The sequence below is a fragment of the Salvia splendens genome, chromosome 2 (genome assembly GCF_004379255.2).
Source record: "Salvia splendens isolate huo1 chromosome 2, SspV2, whole genome shotgun sequence".
Taxonomy (NCBI): Eukaryota; Viridiplantae; Streptophyta; class Magnoliopsida; order Lamiales; family Lamiaceae; genus Salvia; species Salvia splendens.
In genome coordinates this window covers 17,351,516-17,367,489 of record NC_056033.1, presented here as the reverse complement: position 1 = coordinate 17,367,489, position 15,974 = coordinate 17,351,516, and the positions used below count along the sequence as shown (strand labels likewise).

At 44.3% G+C, this 15,974-nt stretch overlaps 1 protein-coding gene across 1 annotated transcript; it reads left to right on the top strand.

The window, feature by feature from the left end:
• The first annotated feature begins 619 nt into the window (after nt 1–619).
• Nucleotides 620–3,251, top strand: LOC121775047. The gene is made up of 5 exons (XM_042172005.1): nt 620–1,288; nt 1,444–1,824; nt 1,921–2,149; nt 2,260–2,393; nt 2,778–3,251. The coding sequence occupies exons 1-5, from the start codon at nt 620–622 to the stop codon at nt 3,249–3,251; spliced, it is 1,887 nt and encodes a 628-aa protein (XP_042027939.1).
• Nucleotides 3,252–15,974: the final 12,723 nt, after the last annotated feature.

The following is a 15,974-nucleotide window of genomic DNA, read 5'->3' as shown; positions in this document are numbered from 1 at the left end:
GAGAGATGCTCCGTGGAGGGACCACCCCAACTTTAGATGGACTGATCAGAATTAAAGCCAACCACAACAGGTATAGCCCTCTGACAGGCAGTCCAACTGGCCAACTCGAATCTTGGATAGACCAAACACTAGAGGGAATAGAATGCAAGGAGGTCAGGCAGGTTGGTCAAGTGGACCTCAAGGGATATGGTCAAGTAGAGGACAACCTAACTGGTCAAGCCGACAACAGGAAGGAGAATGGGAGTACCAACACCAAGCCACTCAGTTTATCAACCAGGGAAGGCAGCCGAACAACCATATGGTCATGTACATCCCACCACACCTACGGGGAAATCAACACCCGGGAAATCGACAGTACAACCAGCCGCAGTATCAGCAAGAACACTACGGGCAATCTGACTACCCGTAGCCCAACTATAGTGGAAGACCACCGAATCAAACATACAACAGACACCCTAACGAAAGCCACGTAGAAATATAGGTACCACACCATCCAAATGATGCAATGCGGGAAATCCAGGAGGCTCAAAAAGAGCAACTGGCAGCGTTGGAAATGCTGACGAAATAACTCTCTCAAGTTGCAGTATCGTTGGGCAAGTTAAAGGGAAATGAAGCCACTATGCAACCACCTGGTCATGAGAATATTAGTGAAGTATCCCTGCGGTCAGGGAAGGTCTACCAAGGCCCCAGCCATCCTGCGATATCTCCACCAACTTATTCTGGACCAAGCCGTGAGGAAGAGGAAGAATCCAGTAGAGGTGGTCAAGTGGAAGAAAGAGGCAAGGAAAAGGTGGGAGGAGAGGCCTCAGAAGGAGGTCAAAAGAAAGAAACTGAAAGGGTTAAGCCTTATCCGTACCGTGGAATGGTGACAAGAAAAAAAGATGCCACAATCGATGTGGCAAGCATGTTCAAGGACGTGGATGTAAAAGTACCGCTCTTAACGGCGTTAAAAATGCCCCCGATCAGTAAGTTCATTAAAGACTACCTGGCAGGAAAGGTCAATGAGGAAGTGAGACTGATTACAGATGAGAACGTCTCTGCCGTAATCCAGAGAAGTGACCTCCCATCCAGGAAAACTGATCCAGGAATGTTCACACTCCCAATTTCAATCGGAGACATTCAGGTAGAGCACGCCATGTGCGACTTGGGGGCATCTATTAACGTTCTGCCATACTCCATCTATCGGAAGCTGGGAGAGACCAAGATAGTCGACACGGATATAATGATACAGTTGGCCGACAGATCATGTATTCACCCCGAAGGAATTCTGGAATATGTTATTGTAAAGGTGAATATTTTCATAATCAAGATGATATTTTCATAATCAAGATGACAGAACCCACGACAAAAGAGTCGAGTGGAGTCCTACTGGGTTGACCATTCTTCTCCACGGCCAGCTCTATCATAGACGTCCGCAATGTGACGATCAGTCTGGACTTCAAGGGAGAGAAGTATACATTCAATATCGATGAGGCCATAAAAAGGCCAGCTGACGGAGAGAACGTGTATTCCGTGGATGTAACTGAGCCATTGGTACAAGAGTTTTTGGAAGAAGAATTTTTAAATAGGCAGTTCACAGACTCCGCTGTAGATGAAGAGGTCGAAAAGGAAGTAGAAGAGTGGTTTGAGACAAATAAGGTTGGAGAAATGAACAACCAAGCCGTCGCAGAAGCAACAACAGAATTTTGCGAACGTCCAAGGCCAACTGGGTCGGGTAAGACAGCTCAAGTATCCAGCCTAGCAAAGCAGCTTGATCAAGGAAAGCCACTGGGTGATGAAGCTGCAGAAAACCCTCTGCCTACCGAAGAGCAAAAACCCGCGAAGGTGTTGAAACCCCTTCCAGCGCATCTAAAGTACGCCTTCCTGGAAGAAGACAAAACTATGCCCGTCATTACAAACAGTCGATTGACCTAAGGGCAGGAAGACAAGTTACTAGAAGTATTACGAAGGAATCAGAAGGCTATCGGCTGGAAGCTGACAGACTTGGTGGGATTTAGCTCGGATTTGTGTATGCATCACATCCGGCTGGAGGAAGGAGCCATGCCACACCACGACCAACAACGGAAACTCAACCCCAACATGAGGGAAGAGGTGCTGAAAGAAATTATCAAGCTGGTTTCAATTGGAATTATCTATTCTATTCCCGACAGTAATTGGGTCAGCCCAGTACACATGGTGCCTAAGAAAGGAGGGATTCAAGTGGTGAAAAATGAGAAAAACGAATTAATCCCGACAATGCCAGGTGGAGATTGTGCATAGACTATAGGAAGCTGAACCAAGCCACAAAGAAAGATCACTTCCCTCTGCCGTTCATTGATCAAATGCTGGAGAAGTTGGCAGGAAAACAGTACTTCAGTTTCCTGGATGGTTATAGTGGCTATTTCCAGATCGCTGTAAACCCAGATGACTAAGAAAAGACGACGTTCACCTGCCCCTTTGGCACTTACGCTTACAGGAGGATATCCTTTGGCCTCTGCAATCCTCCGGGCACTTTCCAAAGATGTATGATGAGCATTTTCTCGGATCTGTTGGAAGATTGTATTGAGATCTTCATGGACGATTTAACTGTCTATGGGGATGATTTTGATTAAGGGCTGCATAGTCTAAACAGGGTATTGGAAAGATGCCGCCAGAAGGATTTAGTTCTGAACTTCGAGAAATGTCATTTTACGGTTACTGAAGGAATAGTTCTGGGCCACGTAGTATCAAGCAGGGGAATAGAGGTCGACCCAGCAAAGGTAGCAGTCATTGCAAAACTCCCATATCCTATCAACTAGAAGGAGATTCGAGCCTTTTTAGGGCACGCTGGGTTCTACAGGAGATTCATCAAAGATTTTGCAAAGATAGCCCAGCCTCTAACAAGACTTCTCCAGAACGATGTAGAATTTGAATTCTCAGATGCCTGCAGGGTCGCATTCCAGTTTCTGAAGGACCAATTAATAAGCTCTCCAATAATACGCGCTTCCGACTGGAATCACCCCTTTGAGGTGATGTGCGATGCTAGTGACTATGTTGTGGGGGCGGTATTAGGTCAAAAAATCGAACGGAAAAGTTATGTCATTTTTTACGCCTCCAAAACTCTAAATCAGGCACAAAAGAACTATGATGTGACCGAAAAGGAGATGCTATCAGTAGTCTTCGCATTTGAGAAATTCATGCCTTACCTGCTTGGGTCTAAGGTGGTTGTCTATACAGATCATGCGGCCATCAAATACCTCTTGGCAAAGAAAAAGAGTCAAAGCCGCGGTTGATCAGATGGGTACTCCTTCTACAGGAGTTTGATTGGGAAACAGTGGATAAGAAAGGATGTGAGAACAAGGTGGCAGATCACCTAAGTCGAATTCTGCAAGAAGATAATAGTGAAGCCATTCCAGAGGCTTTCCCTGAAGAGCATCTCTGACTGATCAAGTCAATACCTAAGTGCCAGTGGATCAACCAAGAGGAAGAAATTGCTCAAGCCAACCAAGGAAGCAAAGGACAGAACACGGTGAAGGAGCCATGGTTCGCGGACATGGCTAATTACTTGGTAACGGGGGAGTTACCCTGAAGTGACGAAATTTCAAGAGCACAGAAGTTAAAGCTTAAAAGCGATTCCCGATACTTCTATTGGGATGATCCTTACCTATGGAAAATGGGGGCAGATCAAGTAATCCGACGCTGTATACCAGAATGGGAGTAGGAAGACGTAATGATCCACTGTCACACACTAGCTTGTGGGGGTCATTTTGGGACAAAGAAAACAGCAAGGAAAATACTTGATAGTGGGTTTTATTGGCCATCTATCCATACAGATGCTTATAAATTCTGCAAAAAGTGCCCTCGATGTCAACTTACTGGAGGAATATCTACTAGAGACGAGATGCCTCAGATCCCCATTATTGTCTGTGAAATATTCGATGTATGGGGAATGGACTTCATGGGACCCTTTCCCGCATCTGAAGGTAATCTCTACATACTGGTGGCAGTGGACTATGTGTCCAAATGGATCGAGGCGAAGGCAACTAGGACGTGTGAGTCCAGAGAAGTGGCGAAGTTTTTGAAATCTAACATATTTACCCGATATGGAGTGCCACGGGCTAATATCTCTGACCAAGGGACTCATTTCGTCAACAGAATTATCGAAGCTCTTATGTGAAAATATGGAGTCCACCACCGCCTATCCACACCTTATCACCCACAATCCAATGGTCAGACTGAAATCTATAATTGAGAAATCAAGGCGATTCTAGAGAAGACGGTGAATCCCACGAGGAAAGACTGAAGCCGTCGACTGGAGGACGCACTCTGGGTTGAGCATCAAGCATACTGGGCGATCAAGGAAATGAATATGAATACTGGGGTTGGAGCTGCAGAAAGGAGAATGTAGTTACAGGAGCTGGAAGAGCTTCGCCTGGACGCCTATGACTTTGCCATGTGGTACAAAGAAAAGACGAAAATGTGGCATGATAAGAACCTTCGTAAGAAGGAACTAAAGATAGGCCAGAGAGTTTTGTTGTTTCAATCCAGACTGAAATTGATGCCAGGAAAGCTCGGATCTAGGTGGATAGGTCCTTATACCATTATCGCCATCCGAGTGAATGGAGCAATCGAACTCCAAGGAGGCGATCCTGATTCACCTTATTTCATAGTGAATGGACATAGGGTTAAATCATACAGAGAAGGAATGAAGGCATTTGTAGTGGACGGCATTCCACTACTAATGCCTAACTCTCTCCAGTAGACAGGTAAAAAGGGTTGACTGGGCACTTATGGGAAGTCTGCTTGATCAGGCGACAAAGACTTAATCAAGTGACATCCTGAGAGAGTCTGGTCAACTTCTTAAGTAGCTAGTGTAAATATTTTTTATCATGTTAATTTATTTTCTTAATTTAAAATTAAAAGTCGGAAGTAAGGAAGGAAACTGATCAAGCGAAACTATTGGAGTTTTTCATAAAAAATTATTATTGTCTACTTGATCAGTACAATTTGAATTTAATTGGTGGTACAGTGATTGAGTTGATCATGGCAGGTGATGAAAGGGAGTGCGCAGTCACTTAAGAGGTGCCAAGAAGCGCCAACTACTGCATTAAAAGGACGAAACGTAGCAGAAAAGCTTTACTAGCTGGCACTCTGAAAAGGCGTGCCCGTATGTGAAGAGTCGCAAAGATCTGAACAACCGAAAGGATCTCAACAGTAGAAGATCCCCACAGCCGCGATTTCATTATAAAAAGCAGATTTCAGATTCGTATATGACTTTTACCCAAGCCGCCTACATATCAGTCCTTTTGTTCTCATCAAGAATTCTCCCCAATTTTAAAATCCCTTTTTCAAGAACATCATCTTCTCTACCATGACCTACCCACATTACCAGTGACAATGTTGCTTAAACAACTCTCGACTTCATTCTCCTTTTCCAGTACCCGTGCTGATAGTGATAACCAAGAAACCTCCTCACAAGCCCATATAGAAAACCCTAGCCCACCTATACCAACCACCGCTCCACCCCAAACAAGCGCCGCCACTCCACTACCCGAGGTGGACGAAGAAGCTCAACGGTGCTTGACAAGAATCCTCCGGAGTTTCCCCTCCGACATGGATGTTACGACGGTTTACGCCGCTGTAAAAGCCCAAATGGGAGTGATCCTGTCAAAGGACAAGGTCGTTGCCTCCATATCCCGAAACCCCACATCCACCACCCAAACACAAGCCCCACTTCGCACCACATAACCTACACCCGTCGCTCCCTTAGTACAATACAGTGAGGATGACTCTGAGGGGAAGGGAGCGCAACCCGCTGTCGTACCGACCGGAGAAGCAGAATCTGTGCCGCCACCACATGCAGAGGGCACGGCTGCTCCTGATACTCCGATACCACTAAGTGGCGGAGGCTCTTCCCCCCTACCCTCCTAGGACCGACACAACCAATCGAGGTTGTGAATGTTGACAACGATTCTACGGAGGACCTTCCGTCTCCTCCCAACGAAATAATGCAACAAAGGGAGGCAGAATGGAACTTCATTCCACATGCGGAGAATGAGTCGGTCCCGGATAGAGAGGATGAGCCGCTGCGCCGCCGGACGCGCATAATAGAGGTCAACCGGGTGGTGGCGGAGGTAGGGTCTATGGCGGCCAGCAAGCAAGGGGCGAAGCAAGTGGAGAGACCTCGCATAGTGCGGTCAATTTTAGATGAGCCATATGCGCTGGGAAACCAAGGAGCCATTGGGGCGATAAACCAAGGGGCCAGTGAGGCCGTTAAAGAGCGAGGGGCTGTCAAGGACAGCCGTCAGATGAGTGAACGTGAACGGAAGAGGAAGTGAAAGGAAAGTGTTCCTCCTCCTCCGAAGAAAATCCGCCCCGCATCCCGGGGCATCATTATTACTGATGTAGACCAACCAGCCCCTCCACAAAAAGGAGTTGAGAGCAGCGACACAGGGGGAAGAGAACTCCGGTGGGCCCGTACATCCCGCAGGCGAAAAGGAAGACCTGCAACACCCCCTGCTGCCAAATATGCCAAACAAACTGTGGTGTTGACCATGGACCTCCTCCGGCAGATGCTGGTATTTGAAAACCCCAAGTGGAACGAGGAGGTCCATGATAGGGTGATGGCTACAAAACAGATGAAGGCAGGCAGGAGACTCCACCAGCCAGCCCTGGAGATGATCCGGGTTGAGGATAGATTTACCCAGTACATTACTGGGATTGGTTTTGACTGGCTGCTGGAGATCGAGGATGCCTTCGTGCCCACGAGCCTGGCCAAAGAATTCTTCACATCCTTCCGATTTACCGGAAGTACAAACTTGGAGGCTAGGAGCGTCTCCTTCCGGGTGTTCGGGCATAAACAAAAGATGAGCCTGAACGAGTTCTCAGTGAGGATGGGACTCCATACCGAGGCCCAGGTAGCCAGTGGAGAGTGGTTCGGGCATGACATTGGCCTTCCTCAGAAGAGGCCAGATTTTGATCAGCAGGCAGCCTGGCAAAGTCTATGCAACGGACGTGCCCCCGAGTTTAAAGCTTCTGAGTCTAGAGGGGACCATATTGCTGATCCGGCCCTCTGCCTTGCCCAAGCCTACCTAGCCTGCAATCTCCTTGGCCAAGCCAATACATTGGCAATCCTTACTCTAGCCGAGCTCTACTTTATGTGGTGCATGAAGGAGCAAACGAGGGTGCACCTGGGCTATTGGATTGCCTACTCGATAAGTCAGATTGCCAGTCACCCTGCCCGCCGCATCAACGTTTGCCACCTTCTCGGAGCATATCTAAGGCGAAACTGGACCCTGGAATTCCAGGAGGGTGTGGAGCTTCCCAGTCGCTGCCCAAAACCTGAACTGTTTAACATTGATTTCTTTGTAAGAATTCAGGTGCTTGAACGACTGCGCGATGGGAGACTTCACTTCATCTCGAAGGCTCGGAAGGAGAGGCAGGCAGAGCAACAAGAAATCAGGCAGGCGGAGACAGAAGAGGCCGGACGCGGGAACAGGAGGATAACGACGGACCAACCGGCAAGCCCCGACAGACAACCACGGCAGAGGTTGGAGCTAACAACCATAGCAGAACTAGAGGCGGCTACACGCGCTATCAAAGAATGGAGGCTCCGCGTGGAGCAGTTGCTAACGCAGCTGGTGGAGTATTCGAATGCCCAGCTGGTCGCTCAATCCAGGGTCTTGCATGCTATTCTCCAATTGACCCTCGCTATGCAACCACCTCCCTCTACAAGCTCTCCTCCACCTCGGCGCCCGATGTCCTCCAGGCCACCTTCAGCGTCTCCGAGTTAACCCCCCAGGGAACTTTGAAGTACACCCCCCATATCTCCGCTCGTTTTAAGTTTACAAACAATTTTTTTTGTTGGTCTATATATACTCATGCTCTTTTGTTCTCTTACGCTTAGCCCAATGTCTGGTCTAAGTGTGAGAAGTATGCATGATATTTTTGCTATCTCTGTTTGCCTGCGTTTACGTATTTAAGTTCTGTTTTTCTATTTTTATTAGCATGTTTTGATTGCTGGCACTGCCTCAAACTTAGCCCAGTGTCTGGTCTAAGTGTGAGAAGTTCCCTTGATTGTTGTTTTGCCATCGCCTATGCCTAACCCTTCTTTCCACTGCATCCAGTCCCTCGAGGACGAGTTCATATGCAGTAGGGAGGGGGGACGGGTTAGTTACAATAAAATCATACATGCTAAAATTTTTCTCAAAAATAACAAATTCCAGGTAGTAATAGATAGGCAATATGCATGAAATTGGATAAATGGAAGACATGCTTACTTTTTGGGAGAGTTAGAAAAAGGATTCAGTATGCTCACATGTAAAACTTGATTGCAAAAACTTGATCAATTTGAATGACGCAAGTATGATGGAAACGCTCAATTTCTAAACCAACTGTGAAGCCTCTCTATATGTGAGTTATAAGCCAAAAGTAGAACACTTTCTACTATTTTTACAAAAGAAAAAAAATTACGAGAGGCTGACTTTTAGTATTGAGATGAAAATTGCACAAGTAGTAATGAATAAAGGCATTAGGACTTAACCATTTGAGCCGTGTTCTTCTTTCGTTCCACAAACCCGCCTCATTAGTCAAGGCACCCCCTAGTAGCCAAATCGAGCCCATACACTTTTTCCCTTTCTTTGAAGCCTTAAAACCAAATTCAAAGTTTCATATCACATGAGGAAAGATGGCCAAAGAAATGAAGTTTGTCAAGGGAAACAAAAGGGGGATAGCAATAAGAATGGTCGAAATAAAGGGTAGTCGGGTTGATCAAGTTAGACAATCAGGTTGATCAAGTTAGACAATCAGGTTGATCATATGAAAAGAATAAAAAAAAGGGCAGGAAATAGTTGTAACCTGACCCAGAAATTTCTTTATGAAAAGAATAAAAAAAAAGAAAGAGCAGGAAATAGTTGTAACCTGATCCAGGAAATCAAAAGAAAATAATAATAATAATAAGCCGAAGGTTATAAGGCTAAAGGTCGAAATCTGACCAAGAGGGAGCACCCAGAAATAAATATCCCAATTCTAATCCAGCGAGTTTAGTCAAATCTTTGGCCTTTCGACTCATGTGATTTTTCTTTAAAAATTTTATATTTAAACTTAGAACCCCTAGGACCCTAACCTAACACGTTACTACCCTTGAGCCCCGTTACAACCCAAAATAAAGACCTTAAGGAACTATCTTGTGTAGTCCGATTCAAATTATTAAATTTGTGGCAACACCGAGTGAACAGTCCTAACATCTCTGGTGAGAAAGGAGTGACTGAGTGAATCCAACAGTGGTTTTTAAATTGAGCAATCTTGACAAGCTGACATCTTGATCAAGCAAAGGCGAATGGATTGACCTCGATCTCGGGTATGATTGTTGGAAAATTATTCGGTCTAATGCATACATGTGAATACGTGTTTTTATCTTAAAGTTTTGTTTTTCTTTTCGTTTTTCTTTACTAGTGAAAGAAGTAAACCATGCCTGAAATATGTCTTATCTTTTTCTTTTATTTTTCTTTATACTTGAGGACAAGTATGTTTTAAGTGTGAGCAGTTTGATAAGGCTCATTTCATGCATCGGTTTAAGGGTGAAATACATGCTACTTGATTGGTTTATCGCGCAAAACAAGTATTAAATGTGCAGAAATACCACTTAACCAAGGCAGCAAGGCCAAACTGATCAAGCAAGTACAAAAGGCGATAAAAGGCCAAGAATCGGGGGAGTTGATCAAGGGGGAGCGATCAAGCAGTTAGGTGGGGACCGTTGGCTTCTAGAAGAAGAACACGTGAGGAAATGAGCTGGATATAGAGCACCATTCTATTACCAAGGACGACGTTCTAGAAGGGGACACGTGTTGGAATATGTGACGCAAGGATGGAGCTGAGTCACGAATCTGTTACCAAAAAGCGTCGTCATTCTAAAAGAACAACCCATATCAATCAATGAGTCGCTCACTCTCAGAATGAGCGAATATTCCCTGTCAAGATCGTTATCCAGCTGGCGGCCGAATCTAGCTTATAAATAGAGGGTGTGCCACCACAAGAAGGCACCCGAGACTTTACTTTCCGTCTAGTTTAGCTTACTTTAGTTATTTAGCGTAGTTTAGTTCTCTAGCTTAGTTAGATAGTTTAGTTTAAAGGGTGACCGAAAGGGAGCGCTGCAAAATACTCATTTCTGTTAGCGTTATCTTAAGTTTCCCGCTGAGATTTTTCTCAGTTTTTACCGCTTTCTTAGATTCCAAAGTGTTAGCTTAGTTTAAATTTCACGCTGCACTCAGCTTTTAGTTTAATCAAAGTTATTTTCGCTTTTAATCCGCGCATTTACTTTTCTGTTATTACCTGCAATTCACTTGATCAAGTAGTTAAATTTCCATTGATCAAGCTAGCTAGTTTAATTCTGTCCAGATTAAAACCAGTAGTTAAAAACTCCCAAGTTAAAGCGTGGCAGCAGCCAACCCCACTGTTAACTACTCACACACTCGACACACCAACTTCTATGTGGGATCGACCCCGAACTTGCCGCTTTACTGTTAAAGTTGTGCAAAATTGGGAGTTATAAATTACTTTGGCAAGGCGGAAAGGGCGAGAGCTAGATTGCATTGATTAAGTGGCAACGACATTTGCTAACTGATCCAATCGGTTCGGTTATCATTCCATATAACCTGATCCGCATTCTATTCGTGTTTTCGACCTCTTTCCAAGTCATTCCAACTTTCTATTGTCTTTACAAAGAAAATTTTTACGAGAGGCTAAATTTTAATATTTAGATGAAAATTGTACAAGTAGTAAGGACTAAAGGCATTAGGACTTAACCCTTTGAGCCTTTTCTTCTTTCGCTCTACAAACCCGCCTCGTCAAGAAGGGCACCCCCTTAGTTAGCCACTTTGAGCCCATATACACTTCTACCCGTTTCTTGAAGCCTTAAAACCAAAACTTGCGTTTTATATCACGTGAGGAAAGAGGTCAAAGAAATGAAGTTTTTCAAGGGAAACAAAAGGGGATAGTAATAGAAGAGTCATAATAAAAGGCTGAAGGTCGAATTTTGACCAAGTATCCAGTAGGAAATTAAATATCCCACTCTGATCCAGCGAGTTTAGTCAAATATTTGGTCTTTTGACTCATGTGATTTTCTTTTTACAGTTTAAAATTTTAATTTTTAAACTTAAAACCCCTAGGACCCTACCTCAATACACCACTACCCTTAAGCCCCATTGCACCCGAAACAGAGACCTTAAGGAACTATCTTGTGCAGTCCGATTCAAGGTATTACAATTGTGGCAATACCGAGTGAACAGTCCTAACATCTCTGGTGAGAAATGAGTGACTGAGTGAATCCAACAGTGGTTTAAATTAAGCAATCTTGAAAAACTGACACCTTGATCAAGCAAACGCAAAAGAGAAGAAATATAAGCTGCTGGCAAATGGATTGACCTCGACCTCGGGTATGTTTGTTGGAAATTTATTCGGTCTAATGCATACTCGTGAATATGTGTTTTTGTTTCGAGTCTTGTTTTCTTTTTTTTGTTTTGTTTTACTTTCTTGAAATGAGTAAACCATGTCTGAAATTTGCCTTATCTTTTTCTTTTCTTTTTCTTTATACTTGAGGACAAGTATGTTTTAAGTGTAAGCAGTTTGATAAGGCTCATTTCATGCATCGGTTTAAGGGTAAATTGTACTCTACTTGATCGGTTTATCGCGCAAAGCAAGTATTAAATGTGCAGGAATGCCGCTTGACCAAGGCAACAAGGCCAAACTGATCAAGCGAGTACAATAGGCGAAAAGGCTAGATTTCGGGAGAAGTTGATCAAGGGGAGTAATCAAGCAATTAAGGAGGAGACCACTGGATGTCAGAAGAAGGACACGCGAGGCTATTAGTTGGATGTTGCGCAGCATTCTGTTATCAAGGACAACGTTCTTGAAGGGGACACGTGCTGAAATATGAGACGCAAAGACGGAGCTGAGTCACGATTCTGTTGCTGAAAAGCGTCGTCATTCTAGAAGAAGAACACATAGCAATCAATGAGTCGCTCACTCTCAGCATTAGCGAATATTCCCTGCCAAGATCGTTATCCAGCTGGAGCTCGTGTCGTGCCTATAAATAGAGGATGTGCCACCACATGAAAAGGATCTGATCCTTTCCTTTCCGTCTTAGTTTAGTTCAGTTCTCTAGAATAGCTTAGCTTAGCTTAGATAAAGTAATGCTTAGTTATAAAGGGCGATCGAAGGAGCGCTGCAGAATACTTGATATCTGTTGGCGTTTTCTTAAGTTTCCCGCTGAGGATCTCCTCGGTTTTACTTGCTTTCGTAGTTTCCAGAGTGTTAGCTTAGTTTAAATTCCACGTTGTACTGTTCTAGTTTAATCGAAGTTGTTTTCGTTTTCATCCTCGCATTTTACTGCTTTAGTTTCAGTTTCGTTACGATGCACTTGACCAGTAGTTAGATTTACATTGTTCTAGTTAGCCAGTTTAATTCTGCCTAGAGTAAAATCAGTAGTTAAAAACTCCCAAGTTAAAGTGTGGCAGCCGTCAACCCTCTGTTCACTACTCACACACTCGATACACTAGCTTCTCTGTGGGATCGACCCCGAACTTGCCGCTTTACTGTTAAAGTAGTACAAATTGGGAGTTATAAATTACTTTGGTAGGAATCGAGTGAGAGCGAGATTGCATTGATCAAGTGGCAACGACATTTGCTAACTGATTCAACCGGTTCGGTTATCTTCCATATAACTTGATCCATTCACGCAACCTCCCGTTCGAGGCCTTCCAACTCCCTTCGTCCACGAAAAATAGAGTACATTTGTCATTTTTGGGTGTCTAAGAAAAATATAGCACATTTACAAAAAGGAAAGTTTTCAACAACTTCCCTTTTACTTTTTTCCCTTTTCTCATACTAATAATATGGACATCACATTCCACTAACACTACTTCTGTCATACTTTTTTCTCTTCTCTCTCACTTTACCAATTCCACATTAAAACCGTGTCATACACAATGTGTCCTATTTTTCGTGGACGGAGGGAGTATACTATAATTCATTACTTCAAACAACAGTATCTCATAAATCATTGTACTCCCTCGGTCCCCGGAAAGTAATCCTGTTTTTTTATTTTAGTATGTCATTGAATAAGAGTCTCGGTTCATTTTTACTATTAATGTTAATCGGGTCTCAGACTCCACTTACTCATTCCACTCACGTTTCATTTAAAACTAATACTGAGATCCATATTTCACTAACTTTTTTCCGCACATTTTCCTTACCATCTCTTAAAACTTGTGATAAGTCGTATTCTAGGCCTAGGTTACTGGTCAGTATGATGTGCGTAATTGAATTATATCTGCAAAAACTAGTTGCTTAAGCGTGCAGGGTAAGCATTCTAACCAGTAGGCAGAGTTTCAGACACTTCAAGTGAAAAGGGCATCAGGACGATTACGTACTGACCAGTATACATGCAAATATGGCTCGAGATGGAGAAGGAGGATAGCTGGGACTGCTCAATCACAATTAAGGGCAAAGAAGTCATCTCACCGCAAGGTCTTACCCTAAAAATCAAGGGTAAGCCTCCCTATAAAAGGAAGCCACTTGGAGAAAGAAAGGGGAAGAATCGAATCATCATCATCACTCTTAGGTAGAATTCTCTCGGAGTTCAGTCCTTCAGCCCAGTCCAGAATCTCGTTCCTCGCCACTGCCATGGTCACTTGAAGATTTAGATGTTCCCGGAGTTCCAAATCGTCCGTTCCAGCCAGCAAGACCGTAGTTAGAGATATCATCGCCTGGAGTGGCAAAACACTTTTATTCGCTTTCGTAGTTTAATTTACTTGCTTTCTTCACGTTGGATCTTTGTTGCTTTTGGATATTTTCTGCTTTTGAAGTAATTTTGGAAGATCTGAACGTGTTTATGCTATGAAGTTGATTTCCGTTTCGGTTATTGTGTTGATTTATTTTCCTTCCTATTTCGCCTAGTTAGCTTAGATCTAAGGTTCCTTGGTGTTTTAAGTGCCGAAACTTTCCTTTCTTTGTTTCCGTCAAAATTCCTTTAGTTAAATGTGGAACTATTGATCGTGAGTGAATCGCTGCATGAGAAGTCTTGTTTGAGTTCGTTTTCGTTTTCCTGCTGACCAGTACGCGGAGCTGCATTTTCTGTGTTTTGATTTCAGATTTGGTGTTCTTATTTGTGAATCTGTGTTCGCGATTTGATAAACTGTGTTTCCGTGTTGAATCTGGAATTATTTTCTGATTTTGGTTTGTGTTGTTGAAGAAGATGATGTCCAAGTCTAATGTTGGGGACCACTTTGCTTTTTAGATGCTTTTTGCTTTTTGTCCTTTACTTTTTAGTTATAACCTGCAGATCTGTCAGCCTAGTCACCATGACTACCACTACCCTCTGAATATTCTGTCTAGCCCAAAATAGAATCCCGTACTTTCCAAATATTTTCTGTTACAAAAAATGTCTCCCCATTTCCACGTACACAGCTGCACCCCTACACTCCTTTCCCCATTCTAGTCAGTAGGAAATTACTTTTAAGTTCTTGCCTAGGTAGAGACTCAACCCGAGCGTGGTAGCTAACCAAACCATCCAGAATATCACCACAATAGTTTTAACGCACCATCTCTGTGGGATTCGACCCTTACCACCACTATACTGATCAGTAGAAGTGGGTTGAGGAATTTTTGAAACCAGGGTCTAGGCTTAGTTAGGATCTCTATCCTGACCAGTAGGATATATCCTTGCTTGAACGACACCTAAGCACCCTGAGAAGAAATCTCATCGTTTCAAATGGCGCCGTTGCCGGGGATGGATGGCGTTACTAGTTACTTTTGTGTGTGATACTTTGGCGTATATATTGTGCATAATCTTCTTTTCCTTTTCTTTCCATTTCAGTTTATGAGAAGCAGTTCGGCTCCTGACCAGGGGAGACCGAAGATACTTCAGCGAGGATCTATACTCGTAACCACTCGTTCTGGCTTGTCGACCACCTTGTCTGACCTAGGGACGAGTAGTGACGAGGAGAAGGGCGCCATAGAGGGACCGATACCAGAAGAGATACCACTGTTGGAAGGCAACCCAAGGGAAATGGCCAACCAGGGAGATGAGGACCCGGAGATCGGGACGCTGATCGCGCATACTGAAGGAGAGCCCCCGCACGCCATAGTCGTTACTCCAGGCCAAACCGCTTGCGATGTGAAGCCTCATGTGATCGCAATCCTGCCTACATACTGTGGGAAGAGCTATGAAGGGCCGTATGAGTTTCTTCATGAGTTTTGCAAAATTTGTAGGGCGCAGAGGAGACCGGCAGGAGCGACGGAGGATGATTATAGGTTGAAGGCTTTGCCATTTGTGCTGAAAGGGGAAGCTAACACCTGGTTCATGCGCCTGCCCCCCAACTCCATCGAGACTTGGGCAGATTTCAAGTCAGCATTTCTGGGCGAGTTTTTTCCGTCATCCAAGACAAGCGCGCTGAAGAGGGAAATAACTAATGTGAAGCAAGGGTATGATGAGCCCTTGAGTGATTATTGGGCAAGATACATGGGTCTTTTGGAATCGTGTCCCAGCCATCGCATGGCGGACATTGAAGTACATCATACTTTCTACAAAGGCATGAACGCGGTAACCAAGGACCTGGCAAATTCATCGTCGGGAGGAAGCTTCACGCAGTTGCGGGTTAGCGAAGCAAAGCGAGTCCTAAGGAAGCTACTGAATGCAAAGAAAGAGTATGACCATTCAAGGGAAGGATATAACCGAGAGCGGGCTGCTGTTGCCTCGGTTACTGATCAGGAAAATACACTGGAGCAGAAAATGGATTTGAAAATGGATGAGCTGAAGAAGTCACTTCTGAGTGCGATCGAGAAGAGCACTCCACCACCTCCCCAGCTGGGAATTACAAGGGTGCAGAGCAGGGAAATCAAGGACCGAACTATGATCAGCCTAATGACTTCGGGAATATGGAGCAAGTTAATGCTGCGGGGTACTTCAACTCTAGTGGGCATTGGATTCAAGGTAGGCAACGGGATGCACCATGGAGGGA